The sequence below is a fragment of the Lactuca serriola genome, chromosome 5 (assembly GCF_051521515.1).
Source record: "Lactuca serriola cultivar US96UC23 chromosome 5, Lser_US96UC23_V15, whole genome shotgun sequence".
Lineage (NCBI taxonomy): Eukaryota > Viridiplantae > Streptophyta > Magnoliopsida > Asterales > Asteraceae > Lactuca > Lactuca serriola.
Window position 1 is genome coordinate 30740347 of NC_136412.1, and position 24136 is coordinate 30764482.

Consider the following 24136-nt stretch of genomic DNA (forward strand, 5'->3'; position numbering starts at 1 on the left):
CATCAAGTTAGGCGATGTCTCGACGAGTTTTCCTTCTAAATGAACACCAACTGAATCCACATCCGACTCGCCGAGTTGTATGAACAACTCGTCGAGTTCATCATCAACTAATACTCATTTCCTGACTTGACTCGCCGAGTTGTATGAACAACTCATCGGGTTACTCTTCATCCTATGAACACGTTCTGTCCTCGGCTCGCCGAGTTGATGAACAACTCGTCGAATTCCATGAAGATTGTCTTGGACTCGCCGAGTCCGTTCATGCACTCGCCGAGTACCATGAATTCCCATAACACTTTGATTAGTCCAGAACGTTGGGTCACTCCCTGGGACTCCTAAAACCCTTCCACACTCAACTGGTCCTTATGACCCTCACTGATATGGGACCAAAACCCTTAGACTCACCGAGTCCAAGAATGGACTCGCCGAGTCTATCACATTCCTTACTAAGAACTTCGATTTCTGATGTAAAACACTTAACCAAATGATAGATCCATGCCCCCAAACTCGATCTAGCACATAAAGTTACAAACTTTACGTGCATGCATGGGACATTAGAGCTTAAAAGGCTCTAAAATGGTTCTTTTGTTGCATGGGGCCTTCCTTGGTGCAAAAAGCAACCTAGATCTGACTTGTGTCTCATAAAATGACATGATACAGAAGCCCAAACCCCCAACCATGTTTGCAAACATGGTTGGCCACCAAAAATGGCTTATAAAAGCCCTAAATCACTCCAAAGAGGGATCTAACAAAAGAATGAGCAAGGTTCAGACTTTATACCTTCCAAAGACTACAAATGATGAACCAAACTCGAATCCTTCAGTCCCCTCTTGATCCTTCTATGCTCCTCCTTCTTCCTTGAGATCAAAACTCACAAGAACCACTCAAAAAGCCTTAGATCCTCACAAAAACGGCTAGGGTTTGCTATGAGGAGTGTTTGGGAGCATAAAGGGGAAAAGAGACTGCATAAGGTCGTTTAAATAGGGTGCAAACCCTTGGATTATGGTTTTTGCCCAAACAACGGCTACTCGCCGAGTCCGCAACTTAATCCCTGCGCCTCATCCCGCTTCTACTCGGCGAGTCAGTCCTTCGACTCGCTGAGTCCAAGGCCAAAATGCAAAAATAAATGAAGATTTAATAACAGAATACATACCAAGAACCAGGTGCTACAACGTTGTTTCTCAACGCGGTGGCGCTGGCGGAGCTTCTCCATCTTGTAGCGACATTGGGCGGAGGTCTTCGGTGGGGTTACATCCGGGCATGATGTCATTACCTTCTCAGCCACCGTGAACCAGTCAGGGCTTCAGAGGAAGGCACGGTGGAGGGCGTACCATCGCTCACGGTAAGATTAGGATGGAATTCGAGTTTGATAATAGAGGAATGAAGCATAAGATTGGGAATGAGGATGAACGATGGAATTAGTTGAAACTGATTGAACCAGTGGAGAGAGAGAGAGAGAGAGAGAGAGAGAGAGAGAGAGAGATTATATATTAAATATTTATATTTAGTTTTTTCTTTTTTAAAAAAAAAAACAACTGAAAAGATCATAAATGGTCCCTGTGGTGTGAAATGACGAAAATGCCCCTCAATTAACGGACAAAAGTTAATGGAGTTAGCAATAAGGACCAATCGTCAAAAGTTTTGAAAACACAAGGACCATCTATGAAGTTTTTGAACCACAGGGACTAAACTTCGGATTTTGGGTAACCACAAGGACAATTTATGATATTTTTTCTTAAATTTAAATACATTAATTTAAAAAAATATTATTTTTAATTAATGTCTATCACATTTAATTATGACAATATTTATTATAGAAAAATCATTTAATTAATTTGAAGCATTGACCATTTGCTTATATGACATTCACATTTAGTGTTTGATTTTTTTTTGGAAACGGCAAACGAATTTAGTGGAAGCTTACTCGCGATAATTCAATGAGCACACCAAGTTCGAACTTTTTTACAGGGCAAACCCAACCCTCATATGAATTTTCATGAAAAAATTCCCCAAATACAATACCACAAAAAGTAGTTTAAGGGAATCAAACTCCCAATTTTACGCCCCACCGTGAATATAAAACATGATTTATCAACTCAACTAGACATGATATATGACATTTAGTAAAATGTAAATTTTGGGCCTTGGGTTTTTATCAAAAACTATTAACTTAATAGATATTTTTAAATTGTTCTTAAATTTATATTTTATTGGCGATTGGTTACTCACCAATGTTATATGATTTCATAATTTGAATTAAACTTTCGATTTTGATTAAACCACATATGCCATAACAGCAAAAAATCGTAAAACATAAGGACTCGTTTTGAGAAAGTTTTAGATATTCGACCAGATTTGTGATTTTCGATGAAACATGGAGACTATCTTTGTAATTTACTTTACATGGTTACTAACAAAAAAAATGCACAAGTAACAACGTAAAGCAATTAATTTATTTATAGCATGCTTTTAATGAATCATATGCGTGTATGATACATTCAAATATTAAATGAGTATAGTTATTACTTATAAATACCATTAATTAGTTATATAACAAGTATTCAACTAACCTGAAAAAACGTAACCAATTTATTTTGAAGTATTTTTATACATAAGTGTGTGAGAGAGTGACAGGGATTTAACGGCCAAAACCTACCTTAGAAAAGGAAAGATTCTTCCGTAAATTCAGTTAATCACGCCATTACTTACGCTCTTTTTTCTTCTTTATATATCTTCCCATCCCCTCCACTAAATCACCACTATCACCTCCCACTCACTACTCATGGCACCACCGTCTCTCTTCCTCATCCTCTTCTTCCTCCTCTCCTCCACCGCCATTTCCACCTCCGTACAGCCGCCTGAGCATACAGTACAACAAGTACAAAGGTACACCCACCACCCACCACCATTTCCAATTTCCATCTTTCACACCACCATTTCCAATTTTATAATTTCCGAGCTAATTTGAACTTTGTGTTTGTGTTTCTGTAGGAGTTTGAATGAGTCTCGGCGGAATCTCGGTTTCCTGTCATGCGGGACCGGAAACCCAATCGACGATTGCTGGCGATGCGACCCGAATTGGGAGAAGAACCGTCAACGACTAGCGGACTGCGCCATTGGGTTCGGAAAAGGAGCTGTCGGCGGTAGAGACGGAAAGATTTACGTCGTCACCGATTCAAGCGACAACGACGCCGTGAACCCAAAACCAGGGACGTTGCGATATGCTGTGATCCAAGACGAGCCACTGTGGATCATTTTCCAGCGTGACATGGTTATCAAGCTAAAAGAAGAGCTAATCATGAACAGTTTCAAAACAATCGACGGCCGTGGCGCCAGCGTTCACATCGCCGGCGGACCCTGCATTACAATACAATACGTTACGAACATAATCATCCACGGAATCAACATCCACGACTGTAAACCGAGCGGGAACGCCATGGTTCGAAGCTCCCCGAGGCATTTCGGGTGGAGAACGATGTGCGATGGTGATGGTGTTTCGATATTTGGAGGAAGCCATGTGTGGGTCGACCATTGTTCTTTATCAAATTGCGCCGATGGGCTTATTGATGCGATCATGGGGTCCACAGCTATTACGTTATCAAACAATTTCATGACTCACCATGACAAAGTGATGCTTTTAGGTCACAGTGACTCATATGAGCAAGACAAGAACATGCAAGTCACCATTGCCTTTAACCACTTTGGTGAAGGTTTAGTTCAAAGGATGCCCAGGTAAATAGTTAGTTTTATTCGGTATTTATTCTTTCTAAATATAAAATTACCGACACCTTTTTCGGTCAAAAGTGTACAACTGACAAAAACGGTCAAATCTAAAATCTTTTTGGGGCTCCGTATCTAAATCTTTGTGCTATAGTGTAGTCTTGTAGGTATGCTGTTTGTACTTTTTTTAATATTTATATTTTCTGATTTTTTACTTGTTGATCTCAGATGTCGTCATGGATATTTTCATGTGGTGAATAACGACTACACCCATTGGGAGATGTATGCGATTGGAGGGAGTGCATCCCCTACCATCAATAGCCAAGGGAATAGATTTCTTGCACCCGATAGAAGATTTAGCAAAGAGGTAACAAGATTTCGAGAATCTAATTCCTCCAGCTCTAGAGTACAAATTTTAATGCATAATTTACAACTCTTTACTGTTTGCTAAAAATTAAAAATGATACAGGTCACGAAACATGAGGATGCACCGGAGAGCAAATGGAAAAACTGGAATTGGAGGTCGGAAGGGGATTTGATGTTGAATGGTGCGTTTTTCACACCATCGGGTGCTGGGGCATCATCTAGCTACGCAAGGGCTTCAAGTCTTGGGGCTAGACCTTCATCGATCGTGTCTGCACTCACGACTAATGCAGGAGCTCTTATTTGTAGGAAGGGCTCTCGTTGTTGATTGAAATACAAGTCAACAACTAAACTGTAATTTTGACCATAAAAGGCAAAATTAAGGTCATTGATTGGGGGATATTTTACTAGGGTTATATTTTTGATTTTTCATTGTTTCCCTCCATTATTTAAGGGTAGTTTTATTTTTATTTTTATTTTTACTTTTACTTTTACTTTTTGAAGTTTTTTGATTTTGACTATATTGTTCCCAAGTACAACCTCGGCTTGTCACTATGCGAGTTAAGAAGTGTTGTTATGTACACATATAATATTTAATGAATTGTTGTTGAAGAAATAATTGTATTTATAAACTCGTAATTAATGGCTTTGAATTGAAATATTGGGTGCTATTGTTAAACATCTATTAGTTCTAAGCTCTTTTTAAGAGGAAGCCAAAGCGCCACACTAGCAAGCAACTAGCGTGAAAGAAACAAAGGACAATAGAAATAGCATGAAAGAAAGCTAAAGTAACTCCAAGATACCAATCTAAGCTAAACATATTTGTCCAATGTTTAATCCAATTAAAGATATTAATTTGCACTGTATTCATCATTTTCATTGCAGAAATCATTGTCTTCTTGAATAAAACAACGTTTTTCGACATCCAAATGACCCATAACACCGAATGAATGCGAGCTTAGAATTTTTTATTTGCCTTTAAGGAGAGCAATGAATGGATTTAAAGTTGGATAAAAGATTAATTTGTGCACCACAATGGGCCTATAAACTACACATGAAACCTTGACGCAATATAAAAATTCCAGTCGTGTATAGGCAACATAGAAAAAACATTATCCATTCTTAAGTCAAACTGTAAAAGGGCAGCAAGGAGGTGTTACGGATGTTAACACCTATACGGAGAAGATTCGAACCTAAAAGTATTCAATTTCGGGCAAGACACACATAAATACAATCAAGTTTAAGTGGGGCCCAGTTGTTCCACACAATTGCAACCAGATTTGAGTAACAACAAACGATCCAATAGATTTCATCGAGAAAGATTTTAATTTGCCCCCAAGCAACTGCCAATAATCGTTAGAAGCAAACAACATTAATTATTTTCAAAAGGTTAGCCAAATGACTGACAGTTTCTTGCATTGGAAACTAGACATTTGGATCTTTCAAACCATTTGATGTACATTGTTTTTTGTCTCATGGATCGTTCCAAATTTCTCATTGATGTTGGTCTAAAAATAAAGTTTTGACGGAATTGGGACACATTTTTAATCTTTAATGGAATGTAGGTGGAGATTGAGATAGGAACTTAATTCCAGAATGGGTTTTGGAGACTGATTCCAGAATGGGTATGGAGACTGATTCCAGATACCGCCGATGGTTAAGATCCCTACTAATTAGTTGGACCAAATATCCCTTCTTGAATACTATATTTTTACCATATATTTAGATACATTTTTGTCATTTTAAGATTTAAAATAAACTAGTATTTTGTCACTATGCGCGTTGTGGCGACGAACACCTTTGCAAAGATGACCACAAAAGTATAAAAATGAAGTTTCGATCCAAACAATTATGTATGATGGAGGCAATAAAAAATAAGGTTTTAAAATATATCTTGTTTGGTGCAACAACATAAATGATAATTAATTAAGAAATTCTAATAATAAAAGGAAATACCAATAAAAACGAAAACCATAAAAGAAAATTATTTAAGGGACCAAAAACAGATCTTTAAAATATAATAAGTGACCAAAATTGCAAATTATAAAATACTAATAATTTAACTTTAAAAGTATAAATGATGAAAGTTGTTATATGAAAATTATTTGAGGGGAAAATGCATAAATATGAGATTATGCTATGACTAGAATCAAAATATCTATTTACAAGATGATGTTTTTGTGAATCATGTATTTCATGCTTAAATCCTTATAATATGTTTTTAGCTTTTTCTAACTCAGGAAAAAACAATATCATTTTTTTTGAAGGGAAAATAACAAAAATGCCCTACGAACTTTCTAGAGTTTACCCGTTAAGTCCCTAAAGTTTTTGTCGGGTTTTATAGGTCCTTTAACTAGGATATGACCTGCTCTTTTAGTCCCTATCAGCCTATAATAGCCGGTTCAGTGACTTTTTAGACCAAAAAAACTCACATTGTGCCCTTATAAAGCCAAAAAAATAAGTTCGATGACCTTTTAGACCAACAAAACTTAATTCGTACCCTCCCAAGAAATCGATCGCTGCTTTTCTTTCCGTCTTCACCCTTGATCGTCACACACCCTCACCGAAGATCACAACCCTCTTCCCCTTCTAATCGATTCTAGATCACAACCCCCTTCCACTATTTTCTTTGAGTTGATTTCAGCTCTTTAAGGAATTGACCCCCTCTTTCATTCTTCTCTGTTCAAAATCGCACAAGCTACCTCTCCTTCTCCCTCCGAGTTGCAGGTTTGATGGATGCGATGTTAAGAAGGATGTGTGGGTTTGATGAGGTTCATAGAGAAAACGAGAGTTAATATCTTTTTTTCTTCGAATTAAGGATTTAGAAGAAAATGAGATTTTTTTTTGTTTAAATTGGTCCCTGAACTTATTTTTTTGGCTTTATAGGAGTACAATGTGAGTTTTTTTGGTCTAAAAGGTCACTGAGAACCGACTATTACAAGTTGACAGAGACTAAAAGAGCAGGTCATATCCTAGTTTAGGGACCCATAAATCCCAACAAAAACTTTAAGGACTCAACGGGTAAACCCTAGAAAGTTCGTAGGGTCTTTCTGTCATTTTCCCTTTTTTGAACTGTCAAGTTAATGTTAGTGGGCCTGAGCACATCTCCATGACAGGCCTTCCACCATCCATGGAGTCTTTTTTTTTGCACCCACATATTATGCTCCTCGGACTCAAGCCCAAGACTTCACTTTGTTAATCTCCATAAGAAGTGAAACCCCTACGATTCAAACCCGTGAGAAGTGAATGTGTAGTAAAACATTCCTCATCTCATCCTAGCTGAGTTAGAAATCATTGGCAACACCAAATAACAGTAACTCTTCCTCACAAACCATATTTGGTAATCACTATATATATATATATATATATATATATATATATATATATATATATATATATATATATATAATCAAATTTTTAATTAAATACATATTATAAATAATATAATTTAATCAATAGTACAATAATAAAAAATGTTGTGTAACTGCTGGACAAATCAGGAATACTGAACGAGGGCAAAAAATGATATACTTGTTTTATGTTAACTCAAAAGTTATTGAATTTACTTTAACTGATAATAACAAAATATTAAAATAGAGCTTTCATAAGGCTAATTATTATAAATATAATCAGTATTAAATAAAAAGTAATTTGATGATACTCGATAAAGGTTAACACAAAAAGGGAACAATATGGGTGGGTTATTTAGCTAAAGGGTTATTTATTTATTACCATTTTTATTGATAAAAGACAAAGACTTCAATTTTAAGTTTTACATTTATGATGAAGTTATATAGTTAAGTTCAAATGTAGATTGATATCTATTGTGTGAACGTATGAACAATGTTATTCTGTGAGAATGCCAAAAAAAATTTGTTGTTTGGTAATATGAATACATTCAATAATACATAATTATTGTCATTATCACACATTCTCACTAATTAAATCTTTTATAAAGTTATTATAGAATTATTTTTATTATTATTTTCATTCTGTCAGAATGTTTATTGAGTCATATTCTGTAAAAATGAAAATGAGTAAAAAATGATGCGTGAGAACAAAAATGAATAAGAATAAGTGATAATGCATGAAAATGACGATAGTTGTGTAAAGTTAAACGTATTCACATTAGCAAACAACTTATTTTCTTAGTAATTCTCATAGAATAGTGTTCTCCACACGTCCAAAAATAACGTTGTTGTTAAATTTAATATAATGATTTATATACTAAGTTGATATGATATGTTGATTATTTTTAATTATATGATAATATATAGACATCTATTAAAACTGCATAATCTCAATCGTTTGAATGACTTCTACCTGTGGGTTAGTCATAAATGAAAATAAAAAATAATATATGATTTAATATTATTTGTTATTGATAATTAATTTTTTAAAATTTATTTGTTTAACGTTTTAATTTCTATCATTGTAATTATTTAAAACATCAAATATTGTTTTTTTGTTTTTAAAGGTAACAATATAATCGTTATATAAAGTTAATTTTAACTGTTGTTATTGTAAGTTACTTTAAGCTAATTATTTGAAAACTTTTGATGATTATAAAAATATATTTAGGTAATATTTTAGTTAAATTGAGATTATAATTTAGTTTTTCCATTTAACACTACAATTTATCACTTTTAACTATTCACAAAATATTCTTTGAGTTTTTTAAGTGAAGTTGAAATTTATATTTAAGTTGACCAGGTAATGTTATATTTAAATTAACAATTTCGGTATTTTATCCAAACTGTTCAAAAATGTAGCTTTAAACTGATAATTGTTTACATATAACAACATATTAAATCTAATAAATTAAGTATAATATGTTAATGTTTCAAGACATAACTTTATAAGTAGATGTAAAGAAATTATTTTAATATTAAAACATAGTTTATTTATGATTACACTTTAGGTTTGATATTTATTTAACTTTATAAACCAACTTATAATCATTATTAGAATGATACTATAATCTATCACTTTTAACTATTTACAAAATATATTCTTTGAGTTGTTTAAGGGGCTGTTTGTTATTATCTTACTGGGACTGAGTCAGCGATATGGGTTGACTCGGTCAGACGAAATCCGTTTGGTGAAATAACTTTCTCAATCAGACATATCTGGCTCATAAGGTTCTCGGTCAGACCATAAGACATCGCGGACTCAAAAAATTACCTCCAAGCCCTCTCGTTTCTTTCTCCAATCGTGACCTAATAGAGAGAGCAGTAAGGAAATTGGCCACCATCAAGTCTCTCCATCATCGCTGTCCCTCCCCCAGTCCCACTACCGGCCGACTAGAGACCGTCCCTCCTTCGAGCACCGACGGGAAACACATCAAAACATGTACTTCGATCCTATGTTTTTTCCTGTGAAAATTGTTTTTCCTTCTCCCTTGTATATGATTTGTGAAATCAGAAATCATAAATTGGTTTTGAAATCAAAATGTATTCTTAGTTTAATTTATGAAATTAGAATCATTATTTGCTCTAATTTATGAAATCTAAAAATTGGTTATGTAAGCTGTGAAATCATGCGTGTATTGGTGATGTTGTGATTTTTTTTTGGTATTAGGCTGTGAAATCTTAAAATTATGATGACAATGTTGGTTTGGAACAAAATCTGAAATCTTTTCTTGTGTATAGGCTGTGAAATCATGTGTGTATTGGCAATGCTGTGATTTTTTTTTGTTTATAAGCTGTGAAATCTTATAAACATGTTGTTATTTTTTTGTGTGTATAGGCTGTGAAATCTTATAAACATCCTGTGTATAGGCTGTGAAATCATGTATGTATTGGCAATGCTGTGATTTTTTTTTTGTTTATAAGCTGTGAAATCTTTTCTTGTGTATAGGCTGTGAAATCATGTGTGTATTGGCAATGCAGTGATTTTTTTTTGTTTATAAGCTGTGAAATCATGCTGTGAAATCTTTTTTTTTGTTTATAAGCTGTGATTTTTTTTGTTTATGATGACAATGTTGGTTTGGAACAAAATTGAAATCTTTTCTTGTGTATAAGCTGTGAAATCATGTGTATATTGGCAATGCTGTGAATTATTATTTTATTTTATTTTATTTTAATATGCTATAAAATCTGGCATCTTTTTTTGTGTATAGGCTTTGTTGACAATGTTGTGAATTTTTTTTTGTTTATAAGCTATGATGTTGATTCATTGGTAGAAAACTATTTTAATGTTTTAGGATGTTGGTTTGGAACAAAAGTGAGGACAAAACTTTTCTTGATGCATGTATCCATGAAATAAACACTAATGGTCGTGAGGGTTCTGGGCTTAAGGCTAGTTCATGGAAAACGGTACGCGAAAAATTGATAAACGAACACGGTAAAGAGGTTGATCAGAAGCAAATGAGAAACCACTTTGACTACTACAAATCAAAGTATGTTGCTTGGGTGAAACTGAAAAACAAAACCGGCAATATATATGATCCTATAAAAAATAAATTTAATCTGACCGACAAACAATGGAAGGAAGAGGGGAAGGTAATATTTTTATAAAAAATATTATTATGACTATTTTGATAAAAAAAACTAATAATTATCAAAATTGTAAACAGTTGAACAAGTACATGTTGTCATCGAAAAGTAGACCCCTGCTGTTTCCAGATCTTTGCACCCAACTATTTGAAGGGTCGACCTCAACCGACTTTCAAAGTTGGGGGCCATCTTCTACACTACCTCGTCTTGTAAAAGAGTTTATGCCCATGATTTTGATGATGATGTTCCAATGGAAACCTCAACATAACATGTAGGTGCAAGTAAAGAGTCTTCAGGGCGTTCAAAACATACGGAAGTTGGTGGAAACAAAAGAATTGGTGGGAAAAAAGAGATGCAAGGGCATTAGAAGTTAAAGAGGAGATTGTCAAGCTTGCAAGGTCTTTAGTGGAAAAAATTGAAAGAATTGAAAAAAGTGAAATGGATAAGGATGTTGATGCGTGTATGGAGAAATTGAACAAAATGGTATGGGGAGAAGAAGATGAAAGACACAAGACCGCTCTTTTTCTATTTGGTGAAAGTGCTGATGTTCGAAAAGTTTGGTTACGACTTTCACATACTAGTTGTGAGTCGTGGGTGATGGGTGCGAGTAGGAAGTATGGTTACCTTTGATGGGTGCGAGTAGAAAAGTATGGTTACCTTTGGATGATGTTTTCTAGTTTTTTTGGTTACTTTGGATCCTATGTTTGATGACTTTTTTGGATGATGTTTTCTAGTTTTTTCGGTTACTTTGGATCCTATGTTTGATGACTTTGTTATATGACTTTTGTTATTTACTAGTTTTTTGTTATATGATGTTTGTTATATTACTTTTGTTATTTACTAGTTTTTTGTTATATGATGTTTGTTATATGACTTTTGTTATTTACTAGTTTTTTGTTATATGATGTTTGTTATATGAATTTGGTGCATGATTTTTTTTTACTTTAACATGTTACCTAATTGTTTGTAACAGGTCATATATGGTTTATGATGGTGAAGTTGTAGCTTTTCTTTTATTTGTGTTTTATTGGTTGAGGTCAAACCGGCGCAGACTAATCAAAATTCATAGAATTATAGATAACGATTCAAGCAGGTATGCGTATATGCAAGATTTGATGTACGGAGACCCTACTCAATGTTTCGATATGATGCGTCTTACACAAGAGGCATTTGCATTATTATGCAACCATTTTACCCAAAAAAATTGGTTGCAAGCTAGTAGAACAATAAGCATTGAAGAGAAGATGACTATGTTCTTACATATTATAGGACATAACGAACGTTTTTGCACGGTTAAGGGAATATTTCATCACTCTACACAAACGATTCATCAATGTTTTCACGAGGTCCTAACTGCAATAATGTGTTTTGCAAAATAAATTATAGCACCAACAACTCCTAATCCAACAAGACATAACTCGGAATGACATAGACGCTTAACAAAAAAAATTTCTAGAGCAATAAGTGCATTAGATGGAACTCTTGTACATGCGGTTGTACCCGTTGATCAACAAACTTGTTATAGGGGAAGAGGAAAAGGAGACTGTTTTCAAAATGTAATAGGAATTTTTGATTTTGATATGATATTCACCTTTGTTTGGGCTGGATAGGAGGGTATAGCACATGATTCAAGAGTTTTGGAAGAAGTTGCATTGCATTCGACTTCTGGATTTCCATTTCCTCCACCAAGTTTGTAATCTTTATATAAGTTTTATTATCTATCTTCTGTATATAATATGTGTCATTATATAATATGTCCCACATTCATTTGCAGATAAATATTACCTTTATGATGCCGCATATACAAACACTCGTGGGTTTATGGCTCCATACCGCAATACTAGGTATTGGTTAGCCAATATTCGAAGAGGCAGACCTTTAACTAGAGAAGAAAGGTTCAATTCTCCACATGCACAACTTAGAAATGTTATTGAGCGTGCTTATGGTGTTTTGAAGGCGAGATTCCCAATCTTAAAACAAATGGCTCCTTATCCTTTTACAGTGCAAAGAGACATAGTCGTTGCTTGTGTCGCAGTCCATAATTTTACAAGGAAATACAATATAGAAGATGACTTGTTTAGAAATTTTGTGGACGACGATATGGTTACTCCTGACGTCCAAGGTGGGGGAATTGATAGAGAAAACATACAAGGCATAGAATGGGGTCCAGAAGCTGTTGAATATATGCGTGTTTTGCGTGATCAAATTGCAAATCAACTACTTTCACATACTTAACGTTAAATTATTATGTTATTTTAAATTTCATTATGTTTTTATTTGGATACTAAATGATTTATGTTTAATTTACATTTTGTATGACATTTTTTATTTGTGTGTAATTTACATTTTGTATGACAATATGTATGTTTTTTATAATTATTCAGCAACTTAATCCATCACTATATATAACAGAAGGGTAAAATGGTCATTTGTCATCACTCATCACGTTCAGTCAGATGTACAATCAAACAATAGGATTTCTTACTCAATCAGGATTTCTTACCCAGACAAACCTTTCCCAGTCAGCACTTTCTCAGTCAGCAACTATCAAACGGGGCCTAAGTTGAACTAAAATTTATATTTAAGTTGACCCTATAATGTTATATTCAAATTAACAGTTTAAGTATTTTATCCAAACTGTTCAAAAGTTGTAGCTTTAAAATGATAATGTTTTACATACAACAACATTTTAAAATTAATAAATAAAGTATAATATGTTGAAAGTTAAAAACATAACTTTATAAATAACAGTACAAATATTATTTCAATATTGAAATTTTATTTATATATGATTACACTTTAGGTTTGATATTTATTTAACCTTATGAACCAACTTATAATCATTATTAAAGAGAAATTAAAAAGTTATGGAAGTTTCAAATGAATGTTTTGAAGTCTTTACAAATATATCTTTTCTTAAATATAACAATAACGTTGTTGTTAAATTTGATATAATAATTAGTATACTAAGTTGATATAATATATTGATTATTATCATTTAATGCTATTCATAGTTGTTATTATTAATTAATTTTTTTAAAATTTATTTGTGTACCATTTAATTTCTATCATTATAATTATTTATAACATCAAACATTGTTTTTTGTTTTTAAAGGTAACAATATAATCGTTTATATAGAGTTAATTTTGACTATTGTTATTGTAAGTTATTTTAAATTAATTATTTGAAAACTTTTAATCTTATAAAATATGTTTAGGAAATGTTAAACTTAAATTGAGATTACAATTTAGTTTTTGAATTTAGCACCGCTATTTATCAATTTTAACTATTTACAAAATATTCTTTGGGTTTTTTAAGTGGAACTTAAATTTATATTTAAGTTGATCATGTAATATTATATTTAAACTAACTGTTTAAGTAATTTTTCTAAACTATTCAAAACTTGTAGTTTTAAACTGATAATGGTTTACATACAACATATAAAATCTAATTAATTAAGTATAATATGTTAAAAGTTAAAGACATAACTTTATAAATAAAAGAAAAGATATTATTTTAATAATCAAATTTAGTTTATATATGATTACACTTTAGGTTGACCATGTAACACCGTAAAATTTAAGACAATTTTTCACATTTTAAAAACACATTTCCAAACACATTCATTAATAAAATCTTATTGTATCATATAGTTGTTCACAAAACATTTCCCAAGATCAAATCATAATAAACTCCGCGGGTGTGTGTACAGATCATGACGGCGCCTTCCCGCGATCATCACTGGTACCTGAAACACATAACACATAACACTGTAAGCATAAAGCTTAGTGAGTTCCCCAAAATACCACACATAACACATACTAGCCACTCGAGGCTATAACACTGTGGGCCCTTGGGCCCTAACTTTGTGGACCCTCTGGTCCTAACTCTGTGAACCTTCCGGTTCTAACTCTCATATACTCTGATATACACATGGCATAAATCACATAGAAATAATGCAGTGCAACACATCACATAAATAAGATACAATAACTCTATCACATAACTCTAATTACCACTCAAGGTAAAGTATAGTGAGAAGACTCACCTTAGATGTCTCGGTAAATCCCTGACTTGGTAGCAGTATAGTCTAGCCTCCGCCTAATCACATAAAGTAAGATACGCTCATAAATATAACTCTCGAGACTAGACCCAACCCTCTCTTAGCATCCTCAGATGGCTAAAAGACCATTTTACCCCTCTTTTGGCTCAAAAGCCCCATTGTTAACCAAACCTTAAAAGTCAACAAAAGTCAATTGTCAAACTTTGACCCGACTTGTCGAGTGCACTTGGGCGACTCGGCGAGTCTACATGTGTCCACTAACTCTCTAGTCTTGCTTGGCACGTCGAGTTCCTCCCCGTGCTCGACGATTCACATCTGGCATTAATCGTGGGGCCACCTCGACTCAACTCGCCGAGTCTCAAGATCAACTCAGCGAGTTCCACCTTGAACTCCAGTCCTCTAATCCCTCTGTGACTCACTGAGTTATTCCCCAACTCGGCAAGTCTACTCACTGAGTGATTTACGGGAAACCCTAGCCCTACTCGCCGAGTCTTCCCTTGGACTCGGCGAGTTCATGCCATGCACAAACTCAATTGACCTCCTGAGGTTAGATCTGTTCCTTTGATCCATAGATCCGACCTCCCCAAGCCTGATAAACTCGTAAAGCTCGAATCTTGACACTCGTGGGACGTCTAGGAGGTTTCACTTGGTGATTTAGCCCCAAAAATAACATCCTAAGCTCAACACCTCCATAGCTCAACATAAAGCAAGCTGAGATAAGCTCTTTAGACTACTATGGGTTCATATCCGAAGTCCCAAGGCGAATAGGGGCCATATTCTCACAATTTCTTCCATTAAAGGACATGAAAACTCTACATCTATGGATTCCTTCAACAAAACAGATAAAGGGGCGATATAGTACCTCAAGGATGAAGTCTTTTGCTTGAAATCCATAGATGTACCACCTCCTTGGTCTCATCTAAGCTGGAAGCACTTCCTTCTTGCAAGAATCAACCACAAAGATCAAGAAATGGCTCCTTTCCTCTCACAATCGCTCTAGCTCTTTTAGGGTTTCTCTCTGGGGTTTGGTAGCCGCAAATGATGGCCCTAAGGGCCTTTAAATAGGTCCCAAACCCGGGAAATTAGGGTTTCATTAAACAATGTGGACTCGCCGAGTCCACTCATGGACTCGCCGAGTCCATTCATGAACCCGGATGAGAATCCGCGGCCCTACTCGGCGAGTCTAAGCACCAACTCGCCGAGTCTCCCAAAAAATCTCCAAAAATAATAATTAAATAATGTACCTGTAAATCCGGATGTTACAATTCTCCCCCACTAGAATCCGACTTCGTCCTCGAAGTCTTACTCTGCAAATAGCTCTGGGTACTGCTGACGCATCTCACGCTCCGGCTCCCAAGTTAGCTCGGACCCTTTCTGATGCTGCCACTGGACCTACACTAGAGGCACTTCCTTGTTTCTCAGAACCTTGATATTCCGATCCCTAATCGCAACTGGTCTCTAAACATAGTTTATGATCGCATTCACCTTAATATCTTCTAATGGTACCACAGCTGACTCGTCGGCAATACACTTTCTCAGCTGCGACACGTGGAAGGTGTCATGAATCTGACCCAACTCTGTAGGTAGCTCCAAACGGTAGGCTACACTGCCTACTCTCGCAATTACCTTGAAAGGACCAATATATCGGGGTCCCAACTTTCCCTTCTTCCTGAATCGGATCACTCCATTCCAAGGAGAGACCTTCAGGAGCATGAAGTCGCCGACCTGAAACTCAAGCTCGGACTGTCGCCTATCCGCATAACTCTTATGACGGCTTTGGGCCATCAGTAACCTCTGTCTGACATGCTAAATCTGCTTGGTCGTCTGAAGCACAATCTCGGTACTACCCATCACACGTTGCCCTACCTCTCCCCAGCAAATGGGGGTCCAACACCTCCTCCCATACAACAGCTCAAAGGGTGGCGTACCAATGCTCGAATGATGGCTGTTGTTATAGGAAAACTCAGCCAAGGGTAAGTACGTGTCCCAACTTCCTCCGAAGTCCAATACACATGCCCGAGGCATGTCCTCGAGCGTCTGAATTGTCTGCTCACTCTGCCCATCAGTCTGTGGGTGGTATGCGGTACTAAAATGCAGCCTCGTACCCAATTCCTCATGAAACTTCTTTTAGAACCTAGAAGTGAAATGCACATCTCGATCTGAAACAATCGAGACCGGCACTCCATGCCGCGATACCACCTCTCTCACGTACAACTCTGCCAGCCTCTCCGCAGAAGAGCTCTCGCTAATAGCAAGGAAGTGAGCGCTCTTCATTAAACTGTCCATAATCACCCAAATTAGATCGACGCCCCTCGCAGTCCTTGGGAATTTGGTGATAAAATCCATAGCAATTTGTTCCCACTTCCACTCGGGAACCTCTAACGGCTGCAACTTACCATGCGGTCTCTGGTGCTCGGCCTTAACTCTACGATAAGTTAGGCACCTCTCAACGAACCATGCGACGTCCTTCTTCATATAGGGCCACCAATACTCCCTCTTCAGGTCCAAATACATCTTAGTGGCCCCGGGATGGATCGAGAACTTCGATCGATGTGCCTCTTCCATCAAAATGGTACGCGTCCCTCCCACAAACGGTACCCAAATCCGACCCTGAAATGTCATAAGTCCCCGACTATCAGTAATGAAATCCGATACCTGCCCGATAACTCGCTCCCTCTTCTGGTTTTCTAGTCTCACGACCTCAGCCTGGGCCCCTCGAATGGTGTCCAACACCGAAGTCATCACGGTCAATCTCATGCAAACGTCCCGCATCGGGATGCTTTCCGCCCTACGGCTCAGGGCACCGGCTACCACGTTAGCCTTACCCGGGTGGTACAGGATCTCGCAATCATAATCCTTTACCACGTACAACCATCTCCTCTATCGCATATTTAGGTTGGGTTGATCCATCAAGTACTTCAGACTCTTGTGATCCGTGTATATGGTACACCGGACCCCATACAGATAGTGACGTCAGATCTTGAGGGCAAACACTACTGCTCCCAACTCTAGATCGTGGGTGGGATACCTCGTCTCATGAGGCTTCAGCTGCCTCGATGTGTATGCTATCACGTGCCCCCTCTGCATAAGCACCACTCCCAACCCTGATATCGACGCATCAGAATACACCACGAAATCCTCCATCCCCTCCAGAAGGGCTAACACCGGGGCTTCGCATAGTCTCTGGTGAAGTGTCTCGAAGGAGGCCTGCTGCTCTGGGCCCATGAAAAAGCAACACCCTTCCGGGTCAACTTGGTGAGTGGTACGACGATCTTGGAGAAAATCCCTGATAAATCTCCGATAGTAACCATCCAACCCTAGGAAACTCCTGATCTCAGTAGGTGACCTCAGCACCTCCCAACCCATCACTGCCTCAATCTTGGCCGAATCGACCAATATCCCATTCTGGTTAACGAGGTGCCCAAGGAACTGGACCTCCCGTAACCAGAAATCACACTTGGAGAATTTGGTATAAAGCCTCTCCGATCTCAAAACTCCGAGGATTTCTCTCAAATGTTCCTCATGCTGCTCTCTAGATCTTGAATACACCAATATGTAGTCAATGAACACGATCACCGAGCGATCCAACATCGGCCTGCACACTCTGTTCATGAGATCCATGAACACCGCCGGTGCATTGGTGAGCCCGAAAGGCATCACCACGAACTCGTAATGCCCGTAACGAGTCCCGAATGCTGTCTTCTGGATGTCCTCATCTCGCACCCTCACCTGATGATATCCAGACCTCAAATCGATCCTGGAGAACCAAGATACTCCTTGCAACTGATCGAACAAATCGTCGATCCTCGGCAACGGGTAACGGTTCTTGACCGTCAGCGTGTTCAATTCCCTGTAGTCAATGCACATCTGGTGTCAGCCATCCTTTTTTCTTAACAAAAAGGATAGGTTCTCCCCACGGCGAACTGCTCGGCTGAATAAACCCCTTCCCCAGCAGCTCCTAAAGCTGTGAGGATAACTCATGCATCTCTGGAGGCGCAAGGCGATAGGGCGCCTTGGCGATAGGCGCAGCCCCCAGAACCAAATCGATACCGAACTCAACCTGCCTCTTGGGAGGCACACCTGGTAACTCCTCCGGAAATACATCCGGGAACTCACGCACTATTAGAACCTCATCTACTGACCTCGATCTCCCTGAATCAACCCTTGTATCCATCACATATGCTACGAATCCCTTACAGCCCTGCTGTAGACTCTGCCTCGCTTTAGCGGCTGAACAAAATGTCGAGCCAGTACTCATACCCTCGCCGTACACCGTAAGAACTCCCCCACTAGGGTCTCGTATGGTCACCAGCTGTCTCTCGCAGTCGATAACCGCTCCAAATTTGCTCAACCAGTCCATGCCCACGATGACACAAACATCTCCCATCGCAATAGGAACTAGATCAATCGGAAACTCAACGCCGAAAATCTCGAGTACACACCCTCGGATCACCTCGGTGGCATACATCGCTTTCTCGTCAGCTATGGAAACTCTCAGGGGTCGACTCAACACCTCTCGACTAATACTGATGTGATGACTAAAAGTCAAAGATACAAAGGACCGACTCACCCCGAGTCAAATAACACCAAGGCAGGTACATAACTCACAAGAAAAGTACCTACGCATATCATAATATAAGCACAATATCTCAACATAAAAGATATTACATGAAAGAATACATACCAGCCACGACATCGGGCGCTGCGCGGACCTCTTCCGCAGTCAAATGGAAGGCTCTCCCTCGTGCCTTCGGTGCCTCGGCCTTTACGGGCCGATTGTCTGTAGCTCTCACTGCAGCAGGGGCAGATCCCTGAGATGCTCCCTGAGCTGTCCCTCGCAACTGTGGACACTCTGCTTTCCGGTGTCCGGTCTGGTTGTAGTGAAAACATACTGCAATGTGACACCCCTAAAATCTCGGCCATAAAAGACCAATTTCATTTATGCTTTTTAAAATAATTTCAGAGTAAATCCTTTTGATTTTAAAAGAGTTGCGGAATTTGTTCCCAAAAAACAAAAAAGGATAAATAATATTTATCAAACCATTTCATCAAGAGATGCGTTTTCATTATATAATCAAAACTCGGGATGTCATGTTCCGATACATACCATAAAGCATAAACGATAACATTACAAGTCATTCAACAAATATATACATATACAGACTTGTAAACAAAACAACTTGATGATTCATCCATCTTATGCCCTCGCGCCACTACCTGTAATACGAATAAACTGAGTGGGTCAGGCTTGGGAGCCTGGTGAGCATATAGGGTTTTCAACCCACAATAAATAATTATATTTAATTTCACCAACCAACAATAACCCGATTACCCACAATAAATAACTATATTTAATTTCACCAACCATCGAACTTCCTCTTTTCATCAACTTCTATCATTTCCAGACCCTTTTCCTTCTGCTAGGCCTCCACATTCTTAGCTGCACGAACAACTCTTTTCAGAGTAGTTGCCATCTTGACTGTCGGGCTAAAGTCGGCAGACAGTCCATTAGCGAACCTCTCAATCTTGGAGAGTTCCGTTGGCACTAGGTACGAAAATAACTTCATTTTCTCAGTGAATGCAGTAGCATAGTCATCTATGCTCATCCTCCCCTTCTTCAAGTTTTGGAACTCATTGTTCAGATCAATCAGATCTATCTTTGAACAATACTGCACCCTTAACTGTTACAAGAACTCCTCCCATGATATTTTCAGGGCTTCTCCTCGTGGCATAGTATCTGCCAGCAACTTCCACCAACTCAAGACTCCAGTCTTCAGTTGTCTAATTGCAAAGACATTCTTCTGTTTGTTGCTAGAGTCACAACTTTCAAAATACCATCTCCATTTCGGAGATCCAATCCAAAATCTCAATAGGCTTTGGGCTTCCAGAAAGACTTGGCGGCTTGGCGCCCAAGAAATTCTTGTACATTCGCCCATCCTTGTTGTTTCTCCTTTCCAGGTCATTCCTTTGTTGTCCTTGAGTCCTAACTTGACTCACCATGCGACTATTGTTCCTTTCCTCCGATTTCTTAATGATAGGTTCGTCCCTATTATCATGCAACATCTGTCGCATTTCATCCCTTTGTTCGGCTAACATACCCCGAATCATGGCTTGCGCCCCAGCCAGCGTTATTGGTTCTGGTGCTGCTGCTACAACAGGTGGTTGCTCAATCACTGGTGGTTGATTCTTGTTTTCATCCGCGTTTCCAATGTTACTCCTGGTTCTTACCATTTTTGATCTACACACCGAATACGGTGAAATTAGATCCTCATCCATGATAGATAATTAAATCATCTTTATCACTCCGAAACGTTTACATGTTAGTTCTTATACCATAGACGTACGCTTAGAATCCTACACACATAAGGTTTCTAGATCCGGTCGGCAACAGACCATAGATCCGAACAAATAATATCATATATGGCAACATATAACATTTAGCACATAAAAACATTTTAGGCAGCTTCCTAAAATATACTAGTGCTCGTGTCTATATTATAACAGACACACATCTCACAATCTCCACCTAGCATTCTAAGTTTAAGTCTAGAAATCCTACAAATTCCTAGTTCGCTTAAACTAATGCTATGATACCAACTGTGACATCCCCAAAATCTCGGCCAGAAAAGACCGATTTCATTTATGCTTTTTAATATAATTTCAGAGTAAATCCTTTTGATTTAAAAGACTTGTGGAATTTGTTCCCAAAAACAAAATATGATAAAATAATATTTATCAAAGTATTTCATCAAGAGATGCGTTTTCATTATATAATCAAAACTCGGGATGTCATGTTCCGATACAGACAATAAAGCATAAACGATAACATTACAAGTCATTCAACAAATATATACATATACAGACTTGTAAACAAAACAACTTGATGATTCATCCATCTTATGCCCTCGCGCCACTACCTGTAATACGAATAAACTGAGTGGGTCAGGCTTGGGAGCCTGGTGAGCATATAGGGTTTTCAACCCACAATAAATAATTATATTTAATTTCACCAACCAACAATAACCCGATTACCCATTCCCGTTATCCTCACTTTTTGTCCTTAAAACAACATCCATCTCAAGGGACCTAATCTAGGATTTTCATCGGGACGGACATTACTGCTAAGGGGTTTCCTCAATAATAGATATCCTAAAGGCAACCATGAGGGGGATAGAGTAAACCTGTGAACACATCGTTCATAACACCTACAGGTTATGAACCTGCTAGCGTTCCACAAGACTGTCTAGAAAGAGTCTGTGGTCGTTATCCGTACTCCGCTGAATAACTAGATCAACAACAACATCATCGAGGCCTCTCATCTGTTTATCACACATCAACTATCTACCCATGTTCTACCCAACATATTAGTAGATAAAAATATAAATTTTTTATACATAGTTTAAAACCTGTATAGAATTCTTATTCAAAACATATTCCAATCAACAGATGAGACACATACGCATAACATGTATTTCATAGAGAATAAATCATATCTATAAGATAGAAGAAAGTGAATATACATTCACACATATAACAACAGAAACTACACATAACACGTATATCGTATAAAATACTTCATAGTTATGCGTTAGAAGAAAGTAACTACACACTCACTTGATCAGAAGATGATCAGACAGCACTACGACTTGTAGAAGTAGTATTCTTCGGTAGCTCTGGAAGATCTTCACAAAACCGGGCTTCTCGCGAGCAGAGTTTTGGCTCGGGAATTGCACTTCTCGGGATCTTCGGGGCTTCGGGACTTGCTTCGGGGCTCGGGATTGATACCGGGGCTTTGGGGGTACTTCTTTGCATGTAAATCGATGCAATACAAGTGAGAGATGAGAGAATGAGCAACCAAACTCGGCTGGCGCTTCAAATCTATTTGTAGGGCAAAACTGACACCTTTTTCCACGTCGTGGGATTGGTCGTCACTGCATGCGTCATCGCAAGTTGCATCTGGGGGACTCCTGGAGGTGTCAGAAGACTGGCCACGTCGTGGCACTGCTTGCCACGTCGTGGTATCTGACAGTTTTGGGGTTTCGCGCCCCGAACTTCCGAAATTTATAACTTTCGCATACGAATTCCGTTTTCGACGTTCTTTATATCAACGCGAAGGTGAGATTATGCTCTACAACTCTCTTTTAGACTCCATTGGCTAATTTTGACTTGATTTTTAATATATTATAATTATATTACTTATATATTATTTTTAGTAGGCCGGGACAGGAAAACTCTGTTCGAAATTCATAACTCCTTCATCTGCACTCCGTTTTCGTCTGTCTTTTTATCGTTGGACTACTATCAATGAGATCTTTAATTCTCATTTAGAATTTTTTGGCTAAATATCACTCGATCTCTATTTCGAGTATTCGGGCTGCATACCGCTAAGTCGAATCTTTGAAAAATCATAACTTCCTCATACGAAGTCAGATTTGGGCGTTCTTTTCATGCACGCTCTCAGTTTAAGGAACTCTACAACATTCGTTTAGATCACTAAGGGTAAATATCGCACTAACGTAAATTTCACTTTTTACGTCATTCAGCGTTGCCGGTTCCGTTGTGAAACTTCGACAGGTCATAACTTCTTCGTTATAACTCGGATTTCGGCATTTTTTATATTTTCGGAAACCTCGTTTCAACTACCACAACATTATCCATAGATATCGGCTTTATCTAACATTTCATTTTGACGCTTATTTTTAGTTTTAATTAAATTAAGATACACAATTAAGCACATAACACATAATACTCAAATAATACACTTCTATTATTTCAAAATGGGTTACAAAGGTTAACCTGGACTACTATATCAATATTAATGACGAGCTCGGAAACACAGGCGTTACAATTCTCTCCACCTTGGAATGATTCCCTCCACAGAATCATACATCAACAAACAAATGCGGGTAGCAACTCATCATGTCACTCTCCGTCTCCCAGGTGAGATTTGGCCCGTTCGTGTGTTTCCATCGGACAAGCACTAACTCGACCATCTTGCGTCGCAACTTCTTAGTCTTTCGGTCAATGATTGCCTCTGGTTCTTCAATAAACCTTTTGTTCTCATCGATTCTCAACTCTGAAAGTGGAATCATGTCGGGAACTTCTCCCGTGAACTACCTTAAATAACACACATGGGAAGTGTTATGAATTCCATTCAGTTCTTCTGGTAGTTCGAGCTTGTAAGCTTGGTTACCAATCATCTGAAGAACTTTAAACGATCCAATAAACCTTGGACTTAATTTTCCCCTTTTACCAAATCTTATAAGTCCCTTCCATGGCGAGACTTTAAGCAAAACCGAATCTCCAACTTTAAAAGTCATCGGTCTTTGCTTGTTGTCAGCATAGCTCTTTTGACGATCTTGAGCTGCTAACATTCTTTCCCTAATTATTTTCAACTTTTCAGCAGTTTGATGGACTATCTCCGGTCCCATAAACTGCTTTTCCCCAGCCTCAAGCCAACAAGATGGCGTACGACACTTCTGTCCATACAAA

The 24136-nt window shown here is 37.7% G+C and overlaps 2 protein-coding genes across 2 annotated transcripts; both read left to right on the forward strand.

Moving 5' to 3' along the window:
- Positions 1 to 2733: 2733 nt before the first annotated feature.
- Positions 2734 to 4702, forward strand: LOC145052283 (putative pectate lyase 5). The gene is made up of 4 exons (XM_079000081.1): positions 2734 to 2886; positions 2992 to 3732; positions 3949 to 4087; positions 4190 to 4702. Exons 1-4 carry the CDS (start codon positions 2783 to 2785, stop codon positions 4409 to 4411), a joined length of 1206 nt encoding a protein of 401 aa, XP_078856207.1. The 5' UTR covers positions 2734 to 2782; the 3' UTR covers positions 4412 to 4702.
- Positions 4703 to 10289: 5587 nt separating this feature from the next.
- LOC145049413 (uncharacterized) lies at positions 10290 to 12815 on the forward strand. Its single transcript, XM_078997825.1, has 8 exons — positions 10290 to 10586; positions 10661 to 10851; positions 10931 to 11140; positions 11554 to 11746; positions 11850 to 11926; positions 12037 to 12136; positions 12191 to 12269; positions 12355 to 12815. The coding sequence occupies exons 1-8, from the start codon at positions 10290 to 10292 to the stop codon at positions 12813 to 12815; spliced, it is 1608 nt and encodes a 535-aa protein (XP_078853951.1).
- The last annotated feature ends 11321 nt before the right edge of the window (positions 12816 to 24136 follow it).